This window comes from Crocodylus porosus, unplaced genomic scaffold (assembly GCF_001723895.1).
Source record: "Crocodylus porosus isolate Cpor-Errol unplaced genomic scaffold, CroPor_comp1, whole genome shotgun sequence".
Classification (NCBI taxonomy): domain Eukaryota; kingdom Metazoa; phylum Chordata; order Crocodylia; family Crocodylidae; genus Crocodylus; species Crocodylus porosus.
The window spans coordinates 75604813-75631174 of NW_017728948.1; the positions used below are offsets into that span (position 1 = coordinate 75604813).

Genomic DNA, 26362 nt, shown 5'->3' on the forward strand with positions numbered 1-26362 from the left:
TGGTGGAGCCGGGCAGAGGTCGGCGCCGCGCGCCCCGGCGGCAGCAGGTCAGTGCCGGCGTCCGCGCCTCTGAGGTCGGGGCTGCGCTGCCTCCGGCCTCTCCTAGCCTGCGCGGCCCGAGCGGAAGGGGTGGGTTGCCCTGAGCTAAAATAATACTGAAGGGATGGGGCGAGAGAGAGAAGAATGCACCCCAGCAGTACGGTGCAGCCTGACTCGGAAGTATCCGTGTCGTTTAAAATCCGAAGCTGTCAGTGATAATGACCATCTTCATCAGCTTTACCGTATGTCCCTATTAATCTGTGCCACAGCTTCATTCATTTGCTACAAATTACCCGTCAGCACGTTTGAATGTCATGGTTCTTGCTGTTATTTATACAAATAAGAAGAATAAGCTGATGTTTTGCCCCACTAAGACTTGTGCTGAAGGGTAGCTAGGAAGGTTGCTTCCCTTGCCATTTGCAGCTGAAAGCAAGTCAACCTCGGGAGAGTGCTTTGCACAATGGTTTGTACCAAATGACTGACTGCTTATAACATTTCTATGGATCATAGGTTTTTGCAAGCACCAAGCTTTTGCCTAGTAGCCTTTAAAATAAGTTTGCACTTCTCCCTGAACCGAATTTTTCAAACCACAGATAAAAAATCCCAGACCAAGGGAATGTACAAAGCTGTAACAGGAGACATTACAGGAACATTGTAGCAATCAGCCAGAATGATACTCTCTCCTATGTAAATCCATTGCTTTTGTTCCTGACTTATACCAGCACATTTTACATTATTATTTAGTTGAATCTACTTTGTGTCGTTTTTATGTATTATTATATCTTTTGTATTTAACATGGACCACAAATTAAGTTTTTATTTGTAAATAATGTGTGTTAGCAATCCCGTTTTCACTCATTTTATTTCACTTGAGACTTCATTAGAGAGACTGTTGATTCTGAGATAACAGGAGTGTCCTAAAAATGGGAAGTGTCAAGGACACTGACCAATCTAGGAACGCACATGGATTAGCTCTGCTCATATTATTCAGAGTCCAATTTCAGCATCAAGATGTAGAATCAAATTAGGAAAAGTGACATAGGTGAAGTTTAAACAAGAGAGAGAGTTCGTGGAAATGCTTGTAGCGGGGACTTTTAAAGAATTAATGGATTTCCAAACTATGATACTCCTAAAAAGAATGACGACTTAGTTCTTTAGGGCCTGATAAAAATATATGAAATTTTGTCAGAACGGGGCATCACACCCCTTATGTATTAGAAAGTAGATAAAATGGAGAATTCCTGGAACTCCTTCTCCTTAAGATGGTGTCATTCTAGTCTAATATATTTTACTTCCTTGGAGAGAGTGATAGTTTTTTCTAAACTGCCTGAAGAAGTGCATTTATAATATGGCTACCTTACTTTGTTTATTACAGTAGTTTTACTGAACAATAATGTTGTTGGTACTAAAATTCATTTCATTACAGCCACTAGACAGTCTGGTTACTACCAAGGAGAAATGCATCATGCTGTTCTTTTTTTAGTCTATCCGCTGTATTAGATATTTGAATCCCAAGTCGAAGCTGGTCTAATGTAAGATTGTTTCTTAGTGAATCATGCAGATGGTTCTTTATGGTTGCCTCTATGCACGATGGCTGACCTCAGAGCGGGGAAATGTTTCCTGGATGATGTCACTTAAATTCCCTTTTCTATATTTCTTGTTCCATGCCCAGTTTTCTTATTGTTTTTGAAGATATTCCAGCTGCCCGGTGTCAGTCTTTCATTCACAACAAAGCTCTACGGAACTGAGTTATGTCAACAGCTGCTTTGATTACTTTGGTGAGAAATGGAGGTTGTCAAATGAGGAGAGTGCTGCTAACGCCCTGCCTTTTGCAAGACAGCAAGTGTGTGACTGCTGTGCGCCACAGCTCTACGACGCAACGCAGGGCTTCCCGCTTCGACCCTGATGGCAGTGGGCGGCCCGCCACATGGGACTCCTTCGGTATCTGGGACAACCGGATTGATGAGCCCATCCTTCTCCCACCAAGTATAAAATATGGGAAGCCCATTCCCAAGGTCAGCCTGGCCAATGTGGGCTGTGCCACCCAGATTGGCAAGCGGAAGGTGAACGAGGACCGCTTCAATTATGCTGAGCTGACTGACAGCGTCCTGTATTTTGCAGTGTATGATGGGCATGGCGGGGCAGCTGCAGCTGATTTCTGTGATAAGTACATGAAGAAGTATATTGAGTACGTGTGTAGGGTTCTGAAGTTTGGCTTTACTATTGGTTGTATTATTTGCATCTAGTCTATAGAGCTGGAAAGGACCTCCTTAATTACAAAGTCTAGATAGGGTTATCATGGGTAACCCTATCCTGTAGGATTATAGGGATGTAGGCTAGGAAGGCTCCCATTGTGTTAGGGACTGTACAAATACATAGTAAAGCACAATTCCTGCCATAGAAAGCTTCCAGGCAAAAACAGATAAAAGAAAGGAACATTTGCAAGAGGTAAGGAAGATAAATGATGATCATCCCTGCTTTTACAGACTAGGACCTAAGCCCATGCTTGGCAATGAGAATGCAAGTTGTCACACAAGGGTAGTTTTGATTATTGACATGAGAATCCTGCTGGATCTTCTCTTGTAAAGAGCCTTGCTAGTTGCACATCTTGCTTTTGAGAGCTGGGATGGATGCTGCGGTACCAGAGTAGTTTCAGAGGTTAGACATGGCCAGGAAAAGCAGTTCCTTTACCCTTGAAAAAGGAAGGTCCTTTAGGCACTCTTAGTACAGGAAACCCTCACTTCGCAGGTTTGGCATTCATAGTTTCAGATATTCACAAATGCTAAACACGCATTTTCAATACGCTTTATACACTTACAGGAGCTCCTCAGGAGCTCCGTGCTTGCTGCTGCTGGACTCCCACTGCTGCCACCGGAACCGTGTCCCACCCCACTGCTGTGGGCGCTGTGTTCATGAATGCAGTACCTGATTCATGGCTTTTACCATTTGCGGGGGATATGGGAATGTATCACCTGCAAATGGCGAGGGTTGCCTGTACTATTGGGGTAGATGGCATCCTTTTCTCCCCCCTCCTCTTGTTTGCCTGGGGGAACCTCTCTCTCCCTGTGCAGAGATCCAGCATGAGACTAAAGAAGGTTTCACGCCAATTCCATGTAGAAGAGGGAATTTCACAGGGCAGACCCTATCCAAAACCACTGAATTAATGGGGGCATTTGAGGTGCTCGCCGCCATCCAGGATTGGGGCTCCAAAGAGCACATTAAGTTGCATACAGGATCTGTAAAGACCAGGCGGGTGGTTAAGCCACTGGAGCCCAAACCACAGGATGAGTCAGGGTTCAGGAGTCGAAGACTGAATTACCAAAGTCGTGTAGAGTTCTCAAAGGCCAGAGTCCAGGGACAGAGCCAAGCAGGGTGAGAAGCTAAGAAACTAGAGAGCACAGGTTCCAGGGGGCTTGCCACCCTCATGTACAACTCTTGTCTGGCCTGCAGTCGGCTTCTACAGGCAGATTTAAATTGGATAGGCTGATCCCCACTAACAGCTACTCAGGAGGTCCTAACAGTGGCCAGCTGGATCATGAACTCTGTGGTAGTGCTGCCAGTTGGAGCCCTGGGCAGATGTAGCCAACTAGGCAATAAGTCCAAGTGGGGTTATTTGTTTTGGCCCCTGACAGTGCTCAGAATCAAGGGCACTTGATACTGTATGTGGTCCAGAAGAGGCTCCTCATGTACTCCAGGTGGCTTAAATTAAGGTTGTCCACTTTCTGAGTAGTGCAGAGTGTTCTGACAGGTAAGAATTGCTATGGCTGGGTGTTAACCTCCATTCAGGTTGAAGGGCAATAGTTCATTAATAGTTTTATACCAATCTGTCACAATAATATAATGCGAGTCAGTGTCTTTGGTGAGAAGACAAGTCTGTGGAAGATAGTGATTTAGACAATGCTGTGCTTGAGGAAAGAGTTGAAATTCCCTTTATTTTGTTTCCAGAGAATTTCTTCCTCAGGAGGAGAACTTGGAGATTGTGTTGACCAAAGCTTTTCTAGAAATAGACAAAGCATTTGCAAGACACGCTCACTTATCTGTCGATGGTAGGTAAAGCAACTGTTTTTCTTTGCCAGTGTGTGGAAATGGCATTCTGTGTAACTGCTAAATTGTTTTTGTTTTAAGACTTTTTGAAATGTGCTTGATGCTAGGAAGCAATTTTATGTAATGGAAATTTTTGCTTGGAGTATTTCATGCAAACAAGACAAGCAACTTCAATCATGCTTGAACACATTACTAGGAAATGGTATGGAAAAAAAACCCTAAAGCTTGGGAATGGATACAGAGCTGAGTTTTTGCAAAATGTTCACTGATGTTACCTTAGAGGGCTACCTAATACAACCAATAGAACATTTACCAAATTTAATATACCTCCAGAGAGTTGAAATTCAACAAGGATAAAAACTGTCTTAATACTAGGTGAGAAAAAATGCTAGTGCTTACTGTGGCTTTTAGAAAATGATAACATCTAAACTTCCCTTCTTGGCACTGCTGTGGCAGTTGAATTAAAAAAAAAATGATGCTTAGATTAGTAAGATAAGGAATTAAATGTAGCTTTTTCTGCCAGTGAGAGAGAGACAGTCAAAGTGAAAACACAAGGTCTGTCCCAGACTTTTAGTTGTGGTAAAATTGGCCGTAAGCCTGTTTTGCACTTCCCCCATCCTGGGCTGGCTGTGTCAAGTTATTCCAGTATATGCTTATGCTGATTGCTGATGGCCTGCAAGGTTGTTTTTAAGTAGCTGGGGCTTGCAATAACACAGGGAAACTGGTCATAAACTGCGGATGTTGTAGGAGCCATAGGGCTGGCCCTCTCCCACCATAGTGCTCTGTAAGAGTGTGTTGCTAATCAGACTGCCAGACCAGGTTGCACTCCTGGTGTGCAATACCTCCAGCACAACTGTGGACTGGGCCAGGGGTTTGAAAAGCTTTGCGAGTGAAGTTAAACAGAGCATTTAGTGGGAAACATTATGTTTCTAAACACGCAGTAAAAATACCCAATCTGATTTGAATGGAAAGGGTTTCCTATGTTAAGTAAAAATGCCAAAGCATGCATTTTGCTTTAGACTCCAAATATTTCCCTCTAGAGTGTTAATAACCCACAGTGTCACTGAGGTTTTTTTTTTAACCTGACTAAAAACAAACTAAGCTATATAGAATTGGATCTGACATTTTAGCGACTTCTCTTTCGTTTTAACAAATTCATGTTGAGGACTGAGATGAAGACCCCAGTCTCCCATTTGAATCTTCCATTCATTGTTTTACCATTTATTGTGCTGTACTGAAACACAGCAGCACTTGGAAGTCTATCTTACATTCATCTAATTAGTCCTATATGGCTTGAATGGGTCACCCTGAAAGCTCCAGTTCAGGAAAGTATATCAGTCCTATTACACACCTTCTTAAGTGCTTTTCTGAATTGTTGCTGAAAAGTAGGTTTAATTTATAACCACATACAGCTTTATGGTATTTGCAAGACTCTTCTTAAAAAGGACCGGACTGTCCTATTTAAATGGAATTTCTTTGTGTTTCAGAGCATCTCTGTGAAGAGAGGCACATCATAACAAGGAAAATATTGTTGCTTAAAACACTGGGTTGGTGCATTGAAAGTGGCTGTTGATTTACAGCCACAAAGGATTCTAACATGTAACTTAAATCTATTTTATTGGGAGATGCATGGTTAAGTCACTCTTCTCCTTTTTGAATAGTTCCCTAAAACTGATTAGAAACCTGAGAGGTGCCAGTAAAATTTTCAGAACAGCTAAACAAGTTACCGGGTGTTGGATAAAGTGTTCTCGCTAGTCCAGCTTAAGAAGATATGAAAATTAAACTGACAATTCAGTTTTCATGAGTAACACCATACTTAGTGCCCTGTAAAAAATATTATGAGGAAAGAGCATCAAGAGAGACCTCATTCTGTAAGGTACAGAGTGCTTTTCTAGAGAGGTAGAGTGTCCTCTTTTGTAGGAATTAGTAGGTGCTGAAGTATCCGGCACACTTCTGTATATTGACTAGTCTCTGAAATCATGCCATAAAGGCATGAAATGGGATGTACAGACAGAAATTAAAAAATAGTGGTTTGACAACATAATTAATTTAGCGTGTACAGTGTTGAAATTTGAAATTTTTGAGACTTGTTTCTTTTAAGGAGTTGAATAAAAGTGAACTGCTTTTTTGCATGTATCCTTATCAGAAGCCTAATTCTGTACTGTTACAATTTGTTAGCAGAGCTGTTTGTAATTTTTGGCTATTCTAGATGTGATGGAGTCAAAAGTGAAAGTTTTATTGAAACCAGTGGTCCTGGAACACTGAATGTTTCTGATAACCTGAGGAGACCCAGGAGGTGTCTTCCTAATTAAATTCTGCCTCATCCTGGGAATTGGAAAGCAATACTCCAATTAATTGGTCAGTGACCATCTCTGCTGATTCTTTGAGGTCTTGGTTTATACATAACTACAGTGGATATTAAAGATTACTTGGGTCTTAATGCTAATACCTGCAAACAAGGCAGTGGGATTCCCCATGTTCTTAAGTTTCTGCATAAATGTAAGCAGAAACAAGACCTCACTGAGTGAATCTTTAGCTAAATCTGTAGATAATTTGGGGAAGACAGTTTGGGAATGTTGCTATGTAAGTGGCCATTAACAGAGCTTAAAATGTGGGTTTTCTTGTAGGAACTGTGGCCCTTATTTGAAAGCTAAACACTTTTTTGTTTGTTTTTACAAACCCTCCCTCAGAATAAAATTACCCTTTACATAGCTCAAATATTTTAAAAACACATAAAGTAGTGGTTACTTCAAGCTCTAAATATAAAATTTCATAGATGTAGGGTTGGAAAGGACCTTGTAGATCTTCTAGTCCTACCCCCTGCTGTGGGCAGCAGAGAAAACTGGGCTCAAATGACCCCAGCCAGGTAAATATTGAGCCTCCTCTTAAAGACCCCCAGGGTAGGAGCCATCACCACTTCCCTTGGGAGTTGATTCCAGATCCTAGCCACCCTGACTGTGAAGTAGTGCCTTCTCATGTCTTGTCTAAACCTGCTGTCTAGCAACTTATGGCCATTATTCCTTGTTACTCTAGGAGGTGCTCAGTGGAACAAGGTCTCTGTCAAACCTTGCTAGTCCTCCTCTAGTAAGTTTATAGACGGCCACCAGGTCCCCCCTCAGCCTTCTCTTGTGAAGGCTGAACAGGTTAAGGTCCTGTAGCCTCTCCTCGTAGGGTCTGCCCTGTTGTCCCTGGATCATGCGAGTGGCTCTCCTTTGGACCCTCTCAATGCTGTCCACATCCCTCCTGAAGCGTGTTGCCCAGAACTGGACACACTACTCCAGCTGTGGCCTGACCAGTGTTGCATAGAGGGGGAGGATCACCTCCTTGGCCCTGCTTGTGATGCATCTGTGGATGCAGGACAAGGTATGGTTAGCCCTACTCGCTGTATTCTTGCATTGTTGGCCCATGTTCATCTTGGAGTCAATAATTGCCCTATTAGACTTAAGGGCAACAGTGTCTCTTGCATTAGACTTGGCATAACTGGCATTATAGGTTCTTTGGAAACCTAGGAATTGCCAGAATGGATCAAATGTAAAGGCCCTTTAGTCCCATATCCTGTTATCAGATGGCATACAGCACCCCAGAGTTCACAAGGAAGTGTAAGAGCTCCATGGAAAACAGATATAGGATATTCTATCCTCTACATGTTTCATAACTTTGTTTAGAGATTAGTTTAATACCTGAATGTGAAGTTTACCATCTCTTTGAAAAAATATGAATGTACAAAATGTTATAGCCTTGGACATTCATTGCTGTCCATTTAGACCAGGGACAGACCTTCAAAAAGCCTGAGCCTAAATTGATTCAATCTTTGCAGGTTAATCTAATCTGCCTAGGTTGAATGAATTTATTACACAGACATGTAGGCACATTGCTTGCAGTTGCTTAGGCCAGGAGTTGGGAGGCGTTAGAGCATGCCCCGAATGCAGGGAAACTGTTGTGGGAGGGTGTGGCCAGCCCAGGCAGTAGCCTTGGCTAAATTCCCACCTCCTTGCCTCAGCAACAGAGACCTGAGCTGGGTCTGCCAGGCGCTCCCCACTTGCTGCTGCAGTGGTGGAGCCAGGCATGGTTAGACACCGGCCAGCATGGCCCCTGAGGCAGAGGGGGATTATTCTCCCCTCTACCTTCCCTGCCCCGGGGGACCACAGCCGGGTCTGCCCACCACTGCCCACTCCCTGTTTGAGGCAAGTGGTGGACTAAGCCCTCTCCTGCCCCTCTGCTGAACACCAGAGGGAGGGAGAATAATCCCCCTCCGTGTCCCCTGCCGTCCGACGTCAGGCTGCACCCCTACCAGGCTGTTGCAGCAGCGAGGGGGCAGGGCTCTTGATGGGGGCAGCAGCCCCTGTTACAGTGTTGGGGAGTGCAAACCGCTTCCCAGCGGGGGCCATACTGTGGAGTGGGCAGAGCTGTGGCAGACAGTGCATGGCAGCACTGGAGCTTGGAGGAGGCCAGAGCCCCATCAGCGCTACTTCTGTCTGCGGCAGTTTTCCCCACCCAGCAGTGTGCCTCTCCCCTCTCCTCCACTGGGAAGAGGCTCACGCTTCCTGACATCATGGCGGGGGCTGCAGCCCCTGTCAAGAGCCCTGCCGCATTGTTACTGCAGCGGCCTGGCAGGGACGCAGCCAGACGCTGGGTGGCAAGGCCCCTTAAGCAGTGGACATCGAGGGAGGTTATTCCCCCTCCCCATCTCCTGGCATCCTGTGGTGGGGCAGGAGATGGCTCATTCTGCTGCTTGGCCCAAGCAGGGAGCAAGCGGTGGCGGTAATTGTGGCGGGCAGACCTGGTCGCAGTCCCCCGGGGTAGAGGGGGGAATAATGCTCTCCCCCCCCCACCCCGGCCTCTGCCTCTGCCTCAGGGGCCATGTCAGCCAGCATCTAGCTGGGCCCATCCCTGCTGCTGCAGCAGCAACGGGGGAACACCTGGCATACCTAAGAAGGAGGAAATTAAACTCCTCTCTGACCAATTCAGCCAAGGCTACTGCCTGGGCTGGCCATACTTCCACTGCTGGAGCAGCCAGCATGGAGAAGTGCAAGTCCTTACTAGTAGGACAGGGGAGGGAAGCGGGGAATAAACTTTTTCCCTGCTCCCTTCTAGGGCCAGTGTCTGGATAGACTTTCGCATCCCTGCCTGTCCCTGCTCTGGCTGGGGATCAGAGGGGTGGGGCCAGCCCTACTCGGCTGAAGCAGAGAACATGATGGGATGCTAGGGACTCTGGTTTAACTTAAACCAGCAAGGGGTCTGGGACAGACATTGCATAAACTGATTTGAGCTCAATCAGTTAAGTCTGATACTACATTCAACCAGTTTTCTCTTAAATTAGTTTTGGCCATTTTGAAACTGGTTTATGTGCACTAAATGTCTGTTCTGTTACTTACAGGTTTAAACCAGTTTCTGATCACTTAAACTGGTTTATATATAATGTCTGTCCCTAGCCTTCATGTCCAGTCCTTTCCTGAGTCTTGTTAAGTTTTTGGCCCTTTTTAAGGTTTCAGTTCTGAGCAAGGGGTTTATTAGAAATTTTCATAACAGATTCCTTATCCTAGTAATTTGGATCATGGGCCATATTCCCTACAACTATGCTCATCTTCAAAGCTCTGCTAAATTCTGGTCTGTTTCATAATTGTGTGTGTGTGTATAAATAAAAGTTCAAGCTATATTTTTCCATATTGATGATTCATGGCTGAATAAATATGTAAATATTTTGAACAACTGAAGCAGCACCAGTTACCTTCCTAATGATGGCTTTTTTTATTTTGGCCTTCATGATAAACTTGAAACAAAAGAAGAGTAACAGAAAAACACTTAATTGCCCAAGGGCATTTGTTAAAGTCAGACAACATCACCCTCAGTCTTGCACATGGAAGCCACATGTGTGTTGAATAGCAATGGCTTCAGGCCTGTGCCTCAAGTTAAACACACGCTTAACATGCTGAGGTAAATCAAAGCATAACTCTGGAGAAGTGTCTGCACAATGGGCAGCCACCACTGAATTAGGACAACAGTTGTATTAAATGGCCCACTACTACTGCAAAACATACTCTTGGTGAACACCTATGGTGCATTAAATATTTTGCTGCTTTGGGGCCAAAAGGCTTATGTCACTTGGAGAAGATGACTATTGGACTGCGGGTTGACACATCATTAGCAGCTGATGTATGCTTCCTGGGCTTAACATAGTGCAACAGGCACAGAAAAGAGAAACTTGAACTTGCAAGCTGTATCTGTGAGCCATCCTCCTAGTTTGCCTTGCAGAAAACTGTGCTATTTAAAGAAAGAAAGAAAAGAGCTCCACACTGCTTTGCTGTCAGCCATAGAAGCATGTGATGTTTTAGAGATGAATGTAGGATCTTGTAGCTCTGCCTGTCCTACTGCTCTGCCCTAGTCTGTCTAGTCTGGTGGCAGGGAAGGTCTCCCTGCCTGAGGAACCTAGAACAAGCATGCAAGGGAAAACCCTTCATTATAGGTCATGACATACTCTGTTAATAGTGCGTGTCTAACATAAAACACTGAGACCTACTTAAGCTGAGATTGGCCATCTTTGGTGCTGCTACTGCTTCAGTTCCTTAAAAGCCGGATCCAAAATCCACTGAAGCCAGCAGGGAACTTTTTGCAAACTTCAGTGTTCATTGTATCAGACTTTAATCTCATCAGCCATTTGCTTCTGGAATAGCCATCTTATTAAATGTTGGTTGGCTGTTAGTGATGTACCTGTGTGTGTGTTGTATAGGCACTCCTGGAATCTTAATGCTGAACAAATAGTTAAGCTAATTTTTAAAGAATGACTAAAATACTGAATCAGTCTTTTTTTTTTAAGTTGTCATTCTAAAACATGACTATTTTTCCTTTTAAATATGTTAACCTGCAACACTGAGGAAAAGAGAGAGCTGTAGAAATGTGTGCTTTTTCATAAAGCTAATTTAAAACATTTGCTTCTTTGTAAAATCCCATTGAGAAAATACCCAATACAAATATTCTTCTCCATGTGTTTATGCATGTCTGTTTATCTGTGGGTCACAATGAGCCATGGAATCTCTATCCAGTGGCTTTAAAATTGCCCTTGTTTAGTTGGCAGTTACTTTGAGCCTTTTTGTTTTAGAAACAAGCTCTCTAAATTGATCCATATAGTGTAGTTAAAAGTTATGTCAGGTTCTCTGGCTTACCAATATAAGATGGCTCGGCATTTGCCAATGATTTCTCCTTGGTCAGTAAAACTTGCTACAAGGTAGAAGCTATAACAGAGATGTAGTGAAGTTGTAGGGTTGGGGAGGGGAAATACCTGAGCAAAACAAACTGGAAACACATGAGACCACAGATGTGTATAGATTTAACGTGACTGAGCCAGGTTAAATTGGACACGATTCATTATCACAGGTCTTTCCTATTCTAGCATGCCCCAGGTGAAAAAGCAGAACAGGCAAAACCAAAGTGAAAAATTCCCTGTGTTTTGCAGCTCTTACTCTGTCACCCCCAGTGTTGCAGGTTGGTTTTGTTTGAACAAAATCCCTGGGTGAATTTCCTATTTGCCTCTGTGTACGTGTTATTTATGGCAGACACTGTACCGGGTCAGCAGCTCTAGAACTGGAGGCCCTGGACACTATATGCTGGGCTTCAGTGGAAAGAGAGATCTGCTTAATTTTGTCCCAGGTGAAGGAGTCCGGCGGTTCCTAGCCTGGACTACTGGAAGGTTCCCACATCCTCTTTGTCACATTAGTTGAGATGACTTGCAGTAAAAATTGTCCAGTGAGTGTTAAGAACCTATTGAAAGATCTTAGTTTTATAGTGATATTGTTAGGAAAAAAATGAAAAAAGTTTTTATTTTTAAATGTTAAAGCCAAATATTTGAAGATGCAATAGCGTCTTATCTTGCTAAATAAATCTGAAGCAAGAATAGTAAAGCAGTAGAAATTTGATGTATTCATTTCTAAATTTTGGAACTGTGCCAGTCACTGAAATAACATGAAGCATCTTTTATATAGTAAGGGCCACAGTACTCCTCCTTCCAAACTGATTACCGCCTTGCTTCATGAGTGGTTTATTAGATCCAAATCAACCCCAGGGAGGGGAGCATAAACCACACATTTTTCTAAATGCTGATGTTCAGCTTTTTTTGTGGCTGCCAACATTTGTAAAGGGAGCCTATTGCTATAGTAGCTTCTTCAATCCATACATCTTGTATAGCTGGCTCTTCAGGGCCATCCATGGAATTGGTGATGGCAGCTGCTTTGACTTAAAATATATGGGTCATGTGTTATTGCACTTTAAAAATTCAAGTCTGCCTTCACCTTTAAAAAGTTATAGGGGAATTTGGAAATTATTCATCCCGCTTTAATCTGTGGCTTCTGCTCTGTAACTTGTTCATGGACTGATATTTGGCAATTCAGTTCCAAAAGCAAGAAATGAACTGAGAGGCTTGTGACAGCTCCTCATTCATTTTAATTCCTTAGTTAAACATGCATATCTTGAATTACGGGTAGCCTTATTTAGGCTTTTTCATTTCACTTGGTTTAACTGTCTAGTTAAAACAGGTATTTTACTGGCTGTGCTAAGATTTCTGATTATGGTGCTACATTTTAGTAGCTTTATAGCATGTTTTAATGCAAGGCTGAACCACGCTAATCCATGCTTAGTTTGGAACAAAATAGAAGCTGCAAATGCTTTGCTAAAAAGCCATGCTACAGTAGAATTGCTGGTTTGGGGGTGAGGAAGGAAAAATTGGGGTTTTGCATCATTTGTGCCTCAAGCACAACATTAACCAGAGGCCCAGTGTAAATGAGGCTGGAATTGATTGAGAATTAAGTGACTAACACTGCTGAAGCCTATAAGTAGGGAACTACTGAATTTGCAATTGCGTAATTTAAGTGGAAAACATGAATTCAGGCAGGCTCTGTGGTTTTCACAGGCTTGTTGTGAAAAAAACCAAAACAACACCCCCCGCCCCCCAAAATAAATCTGGCAAGTAGAGAAAAGGGTTGGAAGCCCTGCAGCCAGGGTGGGGTGCAGGCAGGGCTGCTCACAGCAGGAGGTGTAGAGGCTGCAGGCAGCTATGGCCTGCAGCCTCCATGCCTTCTGCTGAGAGCAGCCCTGTCCTCATCCCAGCTCCACTTTCCCCCTACCATGCTCCAAGACTACATGGCTTCTTGCCCTTTTCTTTGCTTGCTGATAAGTTTTGGGGGGTGGTTCTTTTTGGGTTTTTTTTAGCGAGCCTGCCAAAATCACAGAGCCTGCCACTTGGGGATGGCCTGAAAACACAGCTTAATTACCCTGATTAAGCCTGGGGAAGCCATTAATCCATGTTTAAAATACATGGATTAATAGCTTCCTTGGGCTTAATCAGAGTAATTAAGCTGTGGTTTCAGGCCATGTGGCAATCAGAGGCATAGGGTGACCCTGCCGCACTCAGCCTGCAGAAATGGTGGTCGGCCCCAGTATCTATCTGAAATCGGCTGGCTGTCTCATTGGAGTTTGGTAGACCCCTACCTATAAGTCACTAAAGGCTTATTGAGCCGAAAGATGTCATCACAGTAACAATGCCTGTTTTAAATAGAAAAGATTTAGTTTAGAAAGGAGGGAGGGTTTCTTTTGTGGTTTTCTTTGTTTTAAATCATAAACTCCCACTATTTTCATTTCACAGCAAGGCTCAATGCATCTTTAAAGCTTTGTCTGGCTCCTCCCAAGCTCTTCACAAGTCTGGTTTTCAGGAGTGCTAAACAGCCACCAGCTTAGTGGGTGTTGTTGTTAAGACCTCCAAGTGCTCAGCACCTCTGAGAAGCAGACTGTAAACATTATAGCGACTGATGCTGGAGCCTGCTGTACATCTGCAGCTCCCAGTTGGCAACCGGAACTGTAATAGTCAGATCCAGAGTGATTTGGTGGATCAACTATTAACAACACAGCAGGGCCAGATACTAGCCACTAACATGATCACTTTATTCAGGTTTTATGCCCCAACTGGGTAAATGGGGCTGTCCCATCATGATGGAACCCCATAGTCGCAAAAACCTGGCATTGTTAGCTCCTTGCAGGTCCCCTCCCCTTCCCCTGACTCACTGGAGAAGTCCTCACGTTGTGCTGGCAGTGGAAACAGGCAGAGTCAAGATTTGGGTCCATATTTTTATAAGAGGAGGTGGTAGTTGCAGAAAACCCATTTATTTACTTCTAATTTGGAAAGAGGAATGTACTTGGGGATTCTGGCTTTCAGCTTGAACCAAAACCAGCTGCGGAAATGTTTCCTGTTTTTAAAGACTAACTACTGGAAAAAACCCCTAGAATATAGCAAGGTCCCTAGGGAGGCTCGCAACCAAATTAACATCTGTTCTACATTCCAGGCTCTCTCTCTTCCTGCACAGGCTTTCCTCTGCCATTGCTTGTAGCATGCTAAACGGCTCTCACTGTGGTAGTTGCAGCACTGTGGGAACAGAGTGTTTGTTAGCAGTAAAAATCTGTTCCTTTTACTTCAGGTAGTTACACCATTGGTACTTAGCCTCTGCTTGAACCGGTGTCAGAGTAATTCATTCAGACCTTCAAAAAAGGACTTTCCGTGGTACATAAAAGCACAAAGGTGGACTGAAACTAGAATCCAGACTCCCTAAGTACAGTTGCATTAGTTAATCCTTTTCGGTTCCAAAAACAAAAAAGGGACTGTGTTGCCCAATGGTGAAGGGGAGGGGGAGGAGGACAGTGGAAGGCCTGCCTAGTACTCTACTGCACACGATAGCATTAACTTATATCTGTATTCAGTGCTACCAGCGATGCAGGCGGCAGACTGATTAGTAGCATTTCCTGCTGCATTGTACTAGTATGGATTACCACACAGGGCACGAGGCAAAGCTGAATCAGGACTAAAATATCTGACACTTGCCACATCTGGCATCGGGAAGTGCTGGAGCAGGGGAATAGAGAGATGTAAAGCATTTCTGTTTTTGGAGCAGGCACCAAAACTATTTAATAGCATTGTTGAAACACCCCCTTGACCTACAGGAGGAGGGGCCCTTTATACTTGCAGTGGGGTTTATCCTGACTGATGCCCCTGTGTGCTGCAGTTAGGGGGGCAATATCTCTATTTTAAACCAAGCGCAGATAATCTCTTTGCTTCATAGCTAAGGAGGAGCCATTCTTTCCTGACACTTACTTGCATGGAGCCATGTTGTTACCAAAATGCCTTTTCCCCTACCCCACTACATGCATGTTTCTGTTTGCTGTATAATATTTCCATAGCTTTAATTTAGTTTAAACTTAAATCAGGTGACTTGCCAATATATTAGATCACATGTATTTTTGACAGTTAAAACTTTTGTTCTGTTATAAACACATTGGTAACACTTCCAGACCTCCTTAATTCCCTTTTTCTTTATGTGATGTTTATAGCAACCTTGCTGAATGCTGGGACCACTGCAACAGTGGCCCTGCTGCGAGATGGTATCGAACTGGTTGTAGCCAGTGTTGGAGATAGTCGAGCACTCTTGTGTCGAAAGGGAAAGGCTGTGAAGCTCACCATTGACCATACTCCGGAAAGGAAGGATGAGAAGGAAAGGTATATCTTAGTCGTGCTACTAACTTTGTGGGGCAGCCCAGGTCAAACTCTGTTTACACTGTCCTGCAGCTCTGGTAGAATCAGTGGAACAAGCATGAATGGCGTGTGCCGTCAGCGGCTGTTGGGGCACAACTGTGCTGGTGGTGGTGAGCAGGGAACTCCTGCAGATGCTGCTGGCACTGTCGGGGGGCGCTGGATAGGGGGGTGGCAGTGACCACCCACAGGCACCGGGGGCAGCCAGGGGTGATCATGGACTGCCCACAGACGTCACGCTGGCGGTGGGGTGGTGAGCGGCAACTGCCCACAGGTGCTGCCGACAGTGTCAGCAGCGCCTTTTTGCAGGGGGTACACATACACCTTCGTGCACCCCCTACTTGTCACCTCTGGGAATGAGGTCAGTTCACAGGGGTTGAGGGTCTGGGTTATATCACTACACAGCTTGAAAGCCTGCCTGAACACAATCCCTATTACGGTCTTGAGGTAGGAATGTACTCCCCTATATAGAGACTCAAGCAGTTGGGGAGAAAATGCACACCTGAAGGCCTTGATGGTTTAAACCTGGTTCACACTGACTTTTCCCTCTCTTGTGTTTTGGACAGAATAAAGAAATGTGGTGGCTTCATAGCCTGGAATAGTTTGGGACAACCTCATGTGAATGGGAGGCTTGCAATGACACGTAGTATAGGGGACCTGGATCTGAAGAGCAGTGGAGTGATAGCACAGCCAGAAACTAAGAGGATTCAGGTAAAAGCTGTGGTTAACAGGGAAATTAACAATATGGTTAATAGGAAACTTGAGTGTTAGACCCCGACTCCATGCAGCGCCTAACAACTAGGGAGACAACAATCCAATTGCCCATGGATTCTGTTACTCATTAGCCAGAGCAAGCAGGGAGCAAACACCAGCACACATTGCTCGCAACAGCTTTATTCAGAATGGAGACAGCTCCGGACTAACTCCCCAAAAACCAGCAAACCAGGGAGCCACACTGAACAATATTTTTTTCCCCACATTTATACACTTTGGTTTATGCTCATTAACATTTATTCTACCCTGTCCCTCCTTCTGTTCCACCCATTTCTCCTCCCATTGCAAGCTCTGCCCTCTGTTTATTGTTTGCTTCATTAGCATGGAATTACCTATGTGTTTTACTCATTTACCTGCCTCTGCTATGAGTGCATGTCTAAGACCTTGACTTCTCTTCTTCAGTCAATGGGTGGACTTTGACCAAAACCTGGAGGCTTCTTCACCAATCACCATTCACCTTTTCACATATGTTCATCTTGGTTACATGTTATCTTCTACATTCCAATCTGTTTTTCTGTCTCAGGTTGTACCATCTTCCACATTCTTAAAAAGTTACCTCATTCACAGCACACAGATTCATTTGTTGCGTTTTCCTTAGAAAATGGTTGACACAGTTAAGATGGTTACTTGGCATAAGCAAATGGTTGGCTGAGCTATCATTCTGCCTTGTGGTCAGCAGCTCTGCTAGGCTACAGGTCATGCCTTTATTCAGCTGCAAATCCAGTGCTCCCCAAGATCAAAATATTGTCACCCTAACACTGAGCAGTAGGATCATGTGATGGACACCCTTGGAATCTAGAAGTCAAGTTTATATCTCGTTGATGAGAGTGTAAATTGGGAGTAATTCCCTGGAAGTCATTCCAGACTGACTAGTGTGTCACTAGTGTGACAGAATGTAGTCTGGCACCAATAATAAATGCTGACATGGAGGAGTGCTTATCTTAAATAGCATGGCTTAATGTGAGGAGCAAAATAAAACTTGACAAGCACTGCTTAAATGTAATGAGGTTTTATTTTGGGGAAAGGGGAAAGGGATGGAGTGTAGAGTTCAATAGATTCTCTGCAGTTCGAGTTGAAACTAGTTACGTATTGAAGAAAAAGCCGCTGAACAGGGGGAATTAATATGCTAATTTGCACCACTCAGTCCTTAGTTTAAATTGCATAAAAAAGCAGCAGATGTATGCATGTACATGTAAGCATGAGTGTAAGAGAGTGCATTTTATTAGGGCTTCATGATGGTTCAACATATGAAGAAAACTTGTTAAATTCTCAAAAATAAACAGTTTTCCTGCCCTGCCACTTTTCCATTGCCACCTAATTAATCTTCCCACAAGATGGTGAGAGAGCCAGGAGATGAGGAAGGACACATTTGAGGTAGATCTACTTAGGAGTCGGGAGAGCAGGAGCTAGAAGACACTTCTCTATTCGGTAGGAGATCCAAGAAAGTGAACGGAGGTTTTCATAAAGATCCTATCAGGTCTTAAAGCCTACAGTAACTTGAGAATTTTTTTGTTTACTGGGTAATATTAATATGCTCAGCTTTTTGGTCTGTTTATGTAGCTTGGGTTAAGAGTTACTACTGTGAACTGGAGCACCTTCAAGTTTATATACCTTATGTTTTGATTATCACCATATCAAATCATTAGTGTGTTGGTGCATTAACCATAGTGCTATAGTTTGGGTTCTTCTAGGTGATGGCCATGCAGAAGTGGAAGAGGATACAACACAAGATCTATTGTAATAAGATAAAATGTAGCACTGTTCTGCCTTGCAAAGATTGATTTTTATGATGTATGTTGTGTCCCCAATTCTAGTTGCATCATGCAGGTGATAGCTTTCTGGTCCTTACTACAGATGGCATTAACTTCACGGTGAACAGTCAAGAGATATGTGACTTGATTAACCAGTGCCATGATCCTGCTGAAGCAGCCCTTGTTGTTACTGAGCAGGTAACTTAACACAGTGCTTTGTTGATGAGGTGGGGTCATAATGCCATTTAGCAATGTGGAATTACTGAACATGCTTAGAAAGATTAGGTAATTGGTGCAAATTGAGGTGGGATTAAGTGTTCAAGAGCGTTGCCTTGTTCTGTGGTTTTGTTTTTACTCTTAAATACAGAATGAAAAGGGCCATGGTTCAGTTGAGCATTGGGTTTTTACACATCTGGGTGGAGTTCTTGGGAGAACTCCCTCAGTGAATTTGCTGTGCTTGAGATGAGAGCAAGAGGTGCAGGACGCAAGGCAACTTTTGCTTTCCTTTTCAAAAGTGCTTTTTGATGTGGCAGAGGAATAGAGCTTTGGAAGCGTCAAGTGCTGAAAATGGTTCATTTCTGACTTCAGGCAATACAGTATGGGACTGAAGATAACAGCACCTCTGTCATCGTGCCATTTGGAGCCTGGGGAAAGTACAAAAACGCTGACGTCAACTTCTCCTTCAGCCGTAGCTTTGCCTCGAGTGGGAGGTGGGCATGAGAAACCACTGAAGTTATTCTTTTCCATGCAACAATGGCTTGTATGCAGCAAGATACAGGAGAACACATCCATGGCTAGGTTGATTGTGTCTTGTCCACCTCTCTTTCCCAGAATTGTACACAACATGAGACTTACTGCTTCCAGGTTAGGAAACAAGCCCTTGTCACTTACATTTTCCCACATTTTATTTATTTTGGCCAGAGTTCAGGCAGCTGTTTGTGTTTCTGCTCCTAGGAGACGTGTAGCTTGCGTCTCCCTGTTCACAAATGACTAGATGCTAGGCTTTCACATGTTAAATGCTTCCTGCCCAATGCGTGTTTTGTACTGACTGCTGTATTTAGTGTCCCTGGTTATTTAGGAGCTGTAAAGGACTGGTATGATGTATTCTGAGCCATGTGCTCTTCACTTTGCATGACAGATGAGCAGTGCACAACAATTATGAGAAGACAAGTCTTCCACTGGTATAGAGGCACCAGAAGTTCCTCTGCGCTTCAGGAGAAGCATGTGAAAAATAGTGGCATAGCTGTGAGAAAAGTGTCAGGAAGCAGCTCTTCTGTGCCAATATGACACAAACAGTAGAATAAGCTTTTTCCCAAAGTCCACATAAATTAATTCTGGTCTGTAGAAAACTACCCCTTGACTTCCATGCACTGTGACCTTTTGAGTCTAAATGCATGCGCAGGAAAGGAGCCAGTGATGACATGGCAACTTAGGTGTAACATGGGACAGACCTAATGTCTGTGCCACCTGTACCATCCTCTCTTTGGCCAGTGTGTGATTTGAAGACCATATTACACCCCTGTACACAGTGGCATTGAAAGGAATAGGTGGCAGATCTGCAGGGGAGCAAAAACAATGTTTTTTCAAACTGAGACACAACATAAGCATGGATTCCTTTTCCCTAAAGGAAGTAATTTCAGTCTATCTCATTTTCTAATAGAGAGCAGGGTGGGGAGATTTTTCACTTTTCTGAAAGACAATAAAGGTATGGGGGCTTTTCAGCTGTCTGGGATGGGATCTAGTAAGTTAATCCTTTCTTCTTTGCCAGCTGACTGGTTACTAGATGCTTTTAGATGCATAAAGTAGACTTTCCCCTTTTCAGTTTTTTTGAATTTGCTCAGGGCCTTGTCACACGTTCACTTGCAAAAGTTGGAAATCATTAGTGACCTATTAAAGTTAGTACCTGTTAAGAACAAACCTTCACTGAAAGGGAACAACTTGGCAATGCCGTGAGAGCACTTAACACATGCTAAAAACTGCTTGCGTTTTAACTGTACTTAGTAAGTATTAAGTTGAACATGTGACATCACCCTCAGATTCCCAAACTGAAGTGTAACTGTGGGGAGGGGGGCATGTAGGGGTATGTCTTTAAGTAAAGAGTGCCCCTTTTTCTTATCCCTGTTTTTAAGGTGGAAGAAGAAACTATGGGAGTCTGTGGTAGATTAGGCACAAAGGGCCAAATCTGCAGCTGGCTCAAACTTTCAGAACTCCCATTGACTTCAGTGAAACTGCACTCATTTATACCAGCTGAAGATCTGGCCTAAAGTGCCCTGTTCTGGTCTCAGGTTCACTGATATGCACCCCTCCCCCTTCCCACCACTGTAAAAACAGTGTAATTAAAGGCAGGCAGGGAAAAACTGACATCTTCTCAATAGTTTTGCTGTGATATTTTTCATGCTATTAAATTGTTTCTGAATTGAACAGTCACCTTATACTAAGGGAGAGCATTGCTGAGTTGCTCAGTGAAACACTTACTACAATGTGAACTGTGGGCCTCTGTCACTTTTAATCTTTCCCATGCCACACCGGATCTCACCATTCCAGATGTCTGAAGGCCTATGACCATTCTCTGGGCAGGCATACTTAGTATTGCTCTGAAAGCATCTGCAGTTTCGCATAGGGAGAGTGCCCTGGTCTTGTCTCATTACTCAATGTATTATATGGTGTACATAATATGTATATTGGTTTTATAAGTGTGTGAAACAATATTTGTAAATATATATTGTATCCAATGCTATTGCCTAAGTCACTGTCACAGGTGTAGTACAATTATAAGCCCTCTGTTTCATATATTCAAAAGATTTGCGGTTAATCTTAATCCAAAGGAAAATGTTTGGTTTTCCAAAGTTGTGAGCCCAGTTTTGCTTCCCTGAAGCAGAAGAGACATTTTCAGTGGCTATCAGTAGAGTAGAAGCAGGAGCTCATTTGGAACAAGTGTCTCTCTGGGTTAACTGTATTTGTAGTACTGTTGGGAGAACTCGCCTTATTTTGAGCCCTCGGGGTGACATCCTGATGCTATTGAAGTCAATGGAAATGTTGCCATTGATTTCAGCAAGGTCAGAATTTCATCCCTGGTCTTTATTAGCACTTCTAGAAAATGGATACACTAAAATGCATAGGCTGAGAGTGAGGCTTTAGAAATGGCATGTGTGTATGAGAGAGACTACTAACTGTAGAGCCCTACCAAAGAAGTTTAATGTATGTTATGGATAGATAATATGCATATAGAGAGCATCTTCATGTGTATGCCACTATCCTAAACAGACAGCATATATTGATTACTGCCTTGTGAATGTGCTGATGTAGTGAGGAAGGGACTAAATGCTACAGTGGGCAGTTCTGTTAGACTTGTTCCCCAAAGCAAATATGGCCTTGGTGAGAACCTACTTAATCTCTAGTGAATATTTGACCACATGCCAAAACCCTCCTTGTACTGCGCAGTGGTTTTGGTATCAAGTGATAGACTCACACTAGCAGAAGTCTAGTGCAAAATTTGTGGACAAAGCACAATGACACTTTGTCCTTCATTTTTATCCTCTGGCCTGTTAGCCATAGATCTGGTCTGAAGATATCACAAAGGCTTAGGAATTTAGTGGTGCACACCCATTTATTTTTATATATTTAATTTTTTTTGTAAGTGTTAAAGTTTGAATAGTATTAGACATTTTTCAGACTGAGCCCATTCTATTAATTTGCCAGTGGGTAGTGAGAAATTCTGCACTTCAAGTGCTGGAATAAAAAAGCATGGTAACTCAGAGTATCTTGGGGATGGGTTTAAGTTTGCCCTCTGGAATGCAAGTTTGTGGTCTAATTGTGTTCCCTGCATTTTACTACATCTCTTTCCTGTGTCTTACCACTGAATATTGTAGAGAATTAGATATTTTTGCAGTTCTGTTGGTTGGTGCTCCTCTGAGAGCAATGATTTGTGGGGGGGTTTTATGTTAGAAAGGAGATAGAAAAGAAGGGACATGATGAAACTGCAGAACAGTATGTGTTGAAGATAAAGGGCTCCCATTAACCATTTCTTATGAGCAACAAAGGGACATTTAATGCCATAGAAGGGCAGCAAATTTAAGACTAATAGAAGGAAATATTTGTTAAAACAAGTACACAGTTTGTCTGTGGAACTCCTTAGATGTATTTGAAGACAAAGGTTTAGTAGGATTTCAAAAGGGTTAGGCACATTATAGATAGAAATTTTACAGTTGTATTACCTGGGGGTGTATTTATACAATATATACAGATCTACATATGTATAATAAGGAATATCAGCACTCAAGACTTTGAAGCACAAGTCATTTGCTGACTGACAGGTGTTAAGAAGAAACTTTTCCTGTGGACAGGTAATTGCGTAACTTGCCCATCATGGAGTTTTTGCCACAGTCTTCTGAAGCATAGAGTTACTGTTGGTACAAAATACTGGACTGAAATGTCCTATGGGTCTGAATTGGGCAATTACTACGTCCTCATTTAAGAACAGAGTTCTGGAGATACCATGCTGCATCGTAGCCTTCCTTCATGCACCTAATGTAAGCAGTTTACTCAAGTCAGACCACAGCTTACAAAGCACTTGATTATAAGTGCATGGGATTTTTTTTGTGGTCACTCATCTTCTTATTATGCTTCTTCCTCAAGTATTCATAGCTATTGCCCCTCTTTTGTCCCAGACTCATGCTTTTCCCTGATCACATTCCTGATGGAATTAAAAGCATTTATGCCAAGGCTTCCTTTTCTCAAATGGGTCAAGTCAGACTGGTGCTATTAGGGTGTTGGCTTTGAATTTTGTCATTTGAAACCAGCTGCCAAATCAGCAGAATAATTTTATTCTTGTGCCTTTCCAGCTTTGGGGCTGTTCAGAATCCAGACACTCCAACCGAGTAAACACACTGTAATTATGACAAATGTTTGTTTATTAAGTATCTTGATGGGGGCATGGAAAATGAAGCTGTTACATTAGTCATGTTGGACGGGTGGACACAGTGTCTTCTGACTACATGTAGGGATCAGTTTAGCAGCTCCCTTCCAGCTTTCAGCTACCTACGCTGCTTACATGTAACATCAAGGTTTTCAAGTCAGATCCACATCTTTGGCTTTAAAGCAGCTTTGTTTAAGGGAGGGGAAAAAAAGAAGCAAATTCTAGCAAATTTATCAGCTTCTAAACAGAAAAGCCTGTTTTAAGCCCTTAGGGACCAGCAAGACTCAATTGCCTATTTGAGGGGATGTTTTAAAACTTGGGATTGAATTTGATCTGAAAACTATGAAAATTAAAGAGGTCTCTTATGGTGGCAGTTGTTTACTGGAAAGGACTTATAGCACAGTATTTACTATATGTACTGGAATTTATTCTGAACTTCTTATAAGTAAAATCTGTTTTCTTTTCCCCTTAGTATGCATCTGTTTATACCAATGGGTAGGACACTATCCTTGTATTACAAACCAAACTGTATTTTCAAAGTGACCTGCCTGCCCAAAAACTCTTTAGTTCTTTACTGGTTTTTCAGGGCTAGATTCTGTTACCCTTTTCCATGGTAAATAGTTCTTCCTCCACGGGAAGTCCCACTGAAAGCCATAGGTCTGTACACGGAGTGAGGTGTTCCTCAGTGTGAATAAGAATATCCTAAGATGGATGGCCCTTAAGATTCATAAAGGCTGCTTCAGGGTTTTTAAAATTACTTGCCAGTTGATTTATTGATACTAGAAAATTAAGGGGGGAACAGTTTGCCTCACTTTCCTCCTATTGCTAGAAGACCTGAGAAGTGAAGATATGCAAAACTGTAACATAAGCTATGGCTCCCTTTCTCCCGCAGCTGAGGTACGAGAGGCTGAGTTCTGGATAGGGACCTGCATGGGTTCCTTATCAATTGCAGTCTCTGAATACGGAGAGGATGTAACTTTCTAAACCATATGCTATAACTCCAACTAATTGTGGGCTTAACATGAACATTATCAGGTAAGGTTCTGGGGCCTGCACTATGGAAGAGGCCAAGACGGATTATCACAACAGCCTCTTCTGGCCTGAAAAAAATCTATGGATGTGTGAACAGGCATGCATAATCTGACTGAAAACGGCAAAGCAAAACAAGTAACTATAAAAAAAGAAACTACTGCTTATTACATTTTTGGAGTAAATGAACAATGGGAAGAAAGCCTGGTCCTGCTGAAGAACTCCCACATATTTTATTGGGAGTCAGGATGATCTTTGTGTTCCTAGATGGAAGTGCTATATTTGACCATTTCCAGTTAATAGAGAACAAGCAAACAATTGATAGCAACAAAATGGAATCACCAAAATAATTTCCTTTTTATAAACTCACTTTGGTACTCTTAGAGTGATAGGTCATTTTTCCAACTAGGTGAATGTACTGTAATATAGACAACTTCTGGTGTTCCTTGGGTCTGAAGCTGCTGTACCTTAAAACTGAGGTAGCTCTCAAGCTGTCCTCTTTTATCCAGTGTATTCAGTGCTTACAGTTTTGCATGTCATAAGCTTATACATAACAGAAGTGCAATTGTGTATATTTGTTACATGGTTTGCCTTAGGGGACCTATGGTTTAATGTTTCATATTTGGTGCAATCAGTGTCCACAGTTCATTTACTACTTGATTTGAAATGAGTGTACTGGGTTTTTTTTTGAATGTTTGTCTTTATTGAAGTACCTATACAATGTGAGCAGCGTAAAGACTGTACTGGAATGCTTAAAAGATCTTTAATAAAGTTTTAGCTTCAACAGCTGTCTGGGTTTGTTTGTTTCCCTCCCTTCTAATAGCTCACGTGAACCAGTGGAATTATTCGCCGCTTAACCAGTTTTATGACCCTAATGTCAGTCACCCAGCAGTTTTCAGTGCATGGGTTTTTCCATGTGTAGACTAATTCTGCAGTGGATAGTGCAGAGGTGGGTGTTTGTACCCACCCACCACTGCACACAAGTCACTGAGTGCAGCAGCCTGCTAAATTGCTCTCCATTGCTTAATTGGGGCCATATTTTGGTGCTTGGATGGTTTATATGAATTTCTCAATCTGTTACTCATTTTAGTATCGTCTTATTTTACATTTTGATGTCTTGCAAAAGCAATAAATGTGGAAGGGAGAGGTAAAAGAAAACTAAAAATTCCTTCTTTTTCCTGCAAGAATTTCTGCATTGAAAAGAAACTGATGTCATCTGGAGATCGGAAGCAGCCTGGAGTACTTATAAGTGTTTGGTTTCAAACACTTGTTTAGATTCAGAGCTTTCTAGCAACAAAATATATTACAGTTCAGCACTGTAATTCCTATGCAGAGTTCAATATATCTGCTGCCTTTATAATTTTTGTTTAATTATGGCTTGAAGAGACTCATCTGTGTGGACTGAAGCCTCTTTTCTCCAACCCCCAAGGAAGAAAAGCCTTAACTTCTGTGGAGCTCTGACAGTTTATTCCAATTGTGCAAATGCCCCTCCATGTCAAGCACAACCTCAGTTTAATCTTACCACTACTATTAAGCTATTACTAGCTTAACTTTAAACAGCTGAACTGCTCAGGAACTGGTGGTCCTTAACTATTGTGTGCTGAGAGTGCTAAATAGTATCGTCTCCAATCAGTTTGGTGCATTCTTCAGACCAGGCTAGATTCTTCTTCACTGGCCTCCACTTTTCTGCACTTTCACAGTAGTTAGGAAATGGCTGCTAAATTATTCTATAATCAGAGCACATGTCCTTTAATGAATATCACCCTGACCCACTGGTCTCTTTATGCTCCCGGGAAGAAAAGAGAGTGGCTTCATTCCAACACCAATGAGTTATTTGCCTAGTTAGTTCAATTGCTTTCATGAGTCTTGGAAAAAGTTCATTACAATGATTTTGGGATAGAAGCCAAGGTAAAAAATTCCTGGCTCTAAGGTTGCATACAAGAAGTTGTGTCCCTTATAAGGGATTGTATCCTTTTCCAAACAGCCTGTGTAACAGGGCTACCCTGCACCACAGTGGAAAGAGACCCTCATCTTGTGTGTTGGGCAGTATGCCAAAGGTTCTGCTGGGCAGGTGGTGCATGGGACTGGCTAAAAATAAAGTTCCTCACTGTAACTGAACAGAAGCACACAGATACAGAGGTGCAAATATGGACATTTATTGCCATGCCATAACAAATTTACAAATTTAGAATCAACACATTCATGAGAACACCTGTCATTCTCCTGATCTTATTTCATGGTGATGAG

At 42.8% G+C, this 26362-nt stretch overlaps 1 protein-coding gene across 2 annotated transcripts; it reads left to right on the plus strand.

Annotated features, from left to right (window-relative positions):
• Positions 1–126: 126 nt before the first annotated feature.
• Positions 127–24899, plus strand: PPM1K (protein phosphatase, Mg2+/Mn2+ dependent 1K). Of its 2 annotated transcripts, XM_019553005.1 has the most exons (7): positions 130–502; positions 1712–2227; positions 3985–4085; positions 15448–15613; positions 16213–16357; positions 18235–18369; positions 18760–24899. In XM_019553005.1, the coding sequence occupies exons 2-7, from the start codon at positions 1791–1793 to the stop codon at positions 18889–18891; spliced, it is 1116 nt and encodes a 371-aa protein (XP_019408550.1). In that variant the 5' UTR covers positions 130–502; positions 1712–1790; the 3' UTR covers positions 18892–24899. The 2 variants fall into 2 exon arrangements, with proteins under 2 accessions (XP_019408551.1, XP_019408550.1); XM_019553006.1 differs by lacking the exon at positions 18760–24899 and having other exon boundaries at positions 127–502; positions 18112–18324.
• The last annotated feature ends 1463 nt before the right edge of the window (positions 24900–26362 follow it).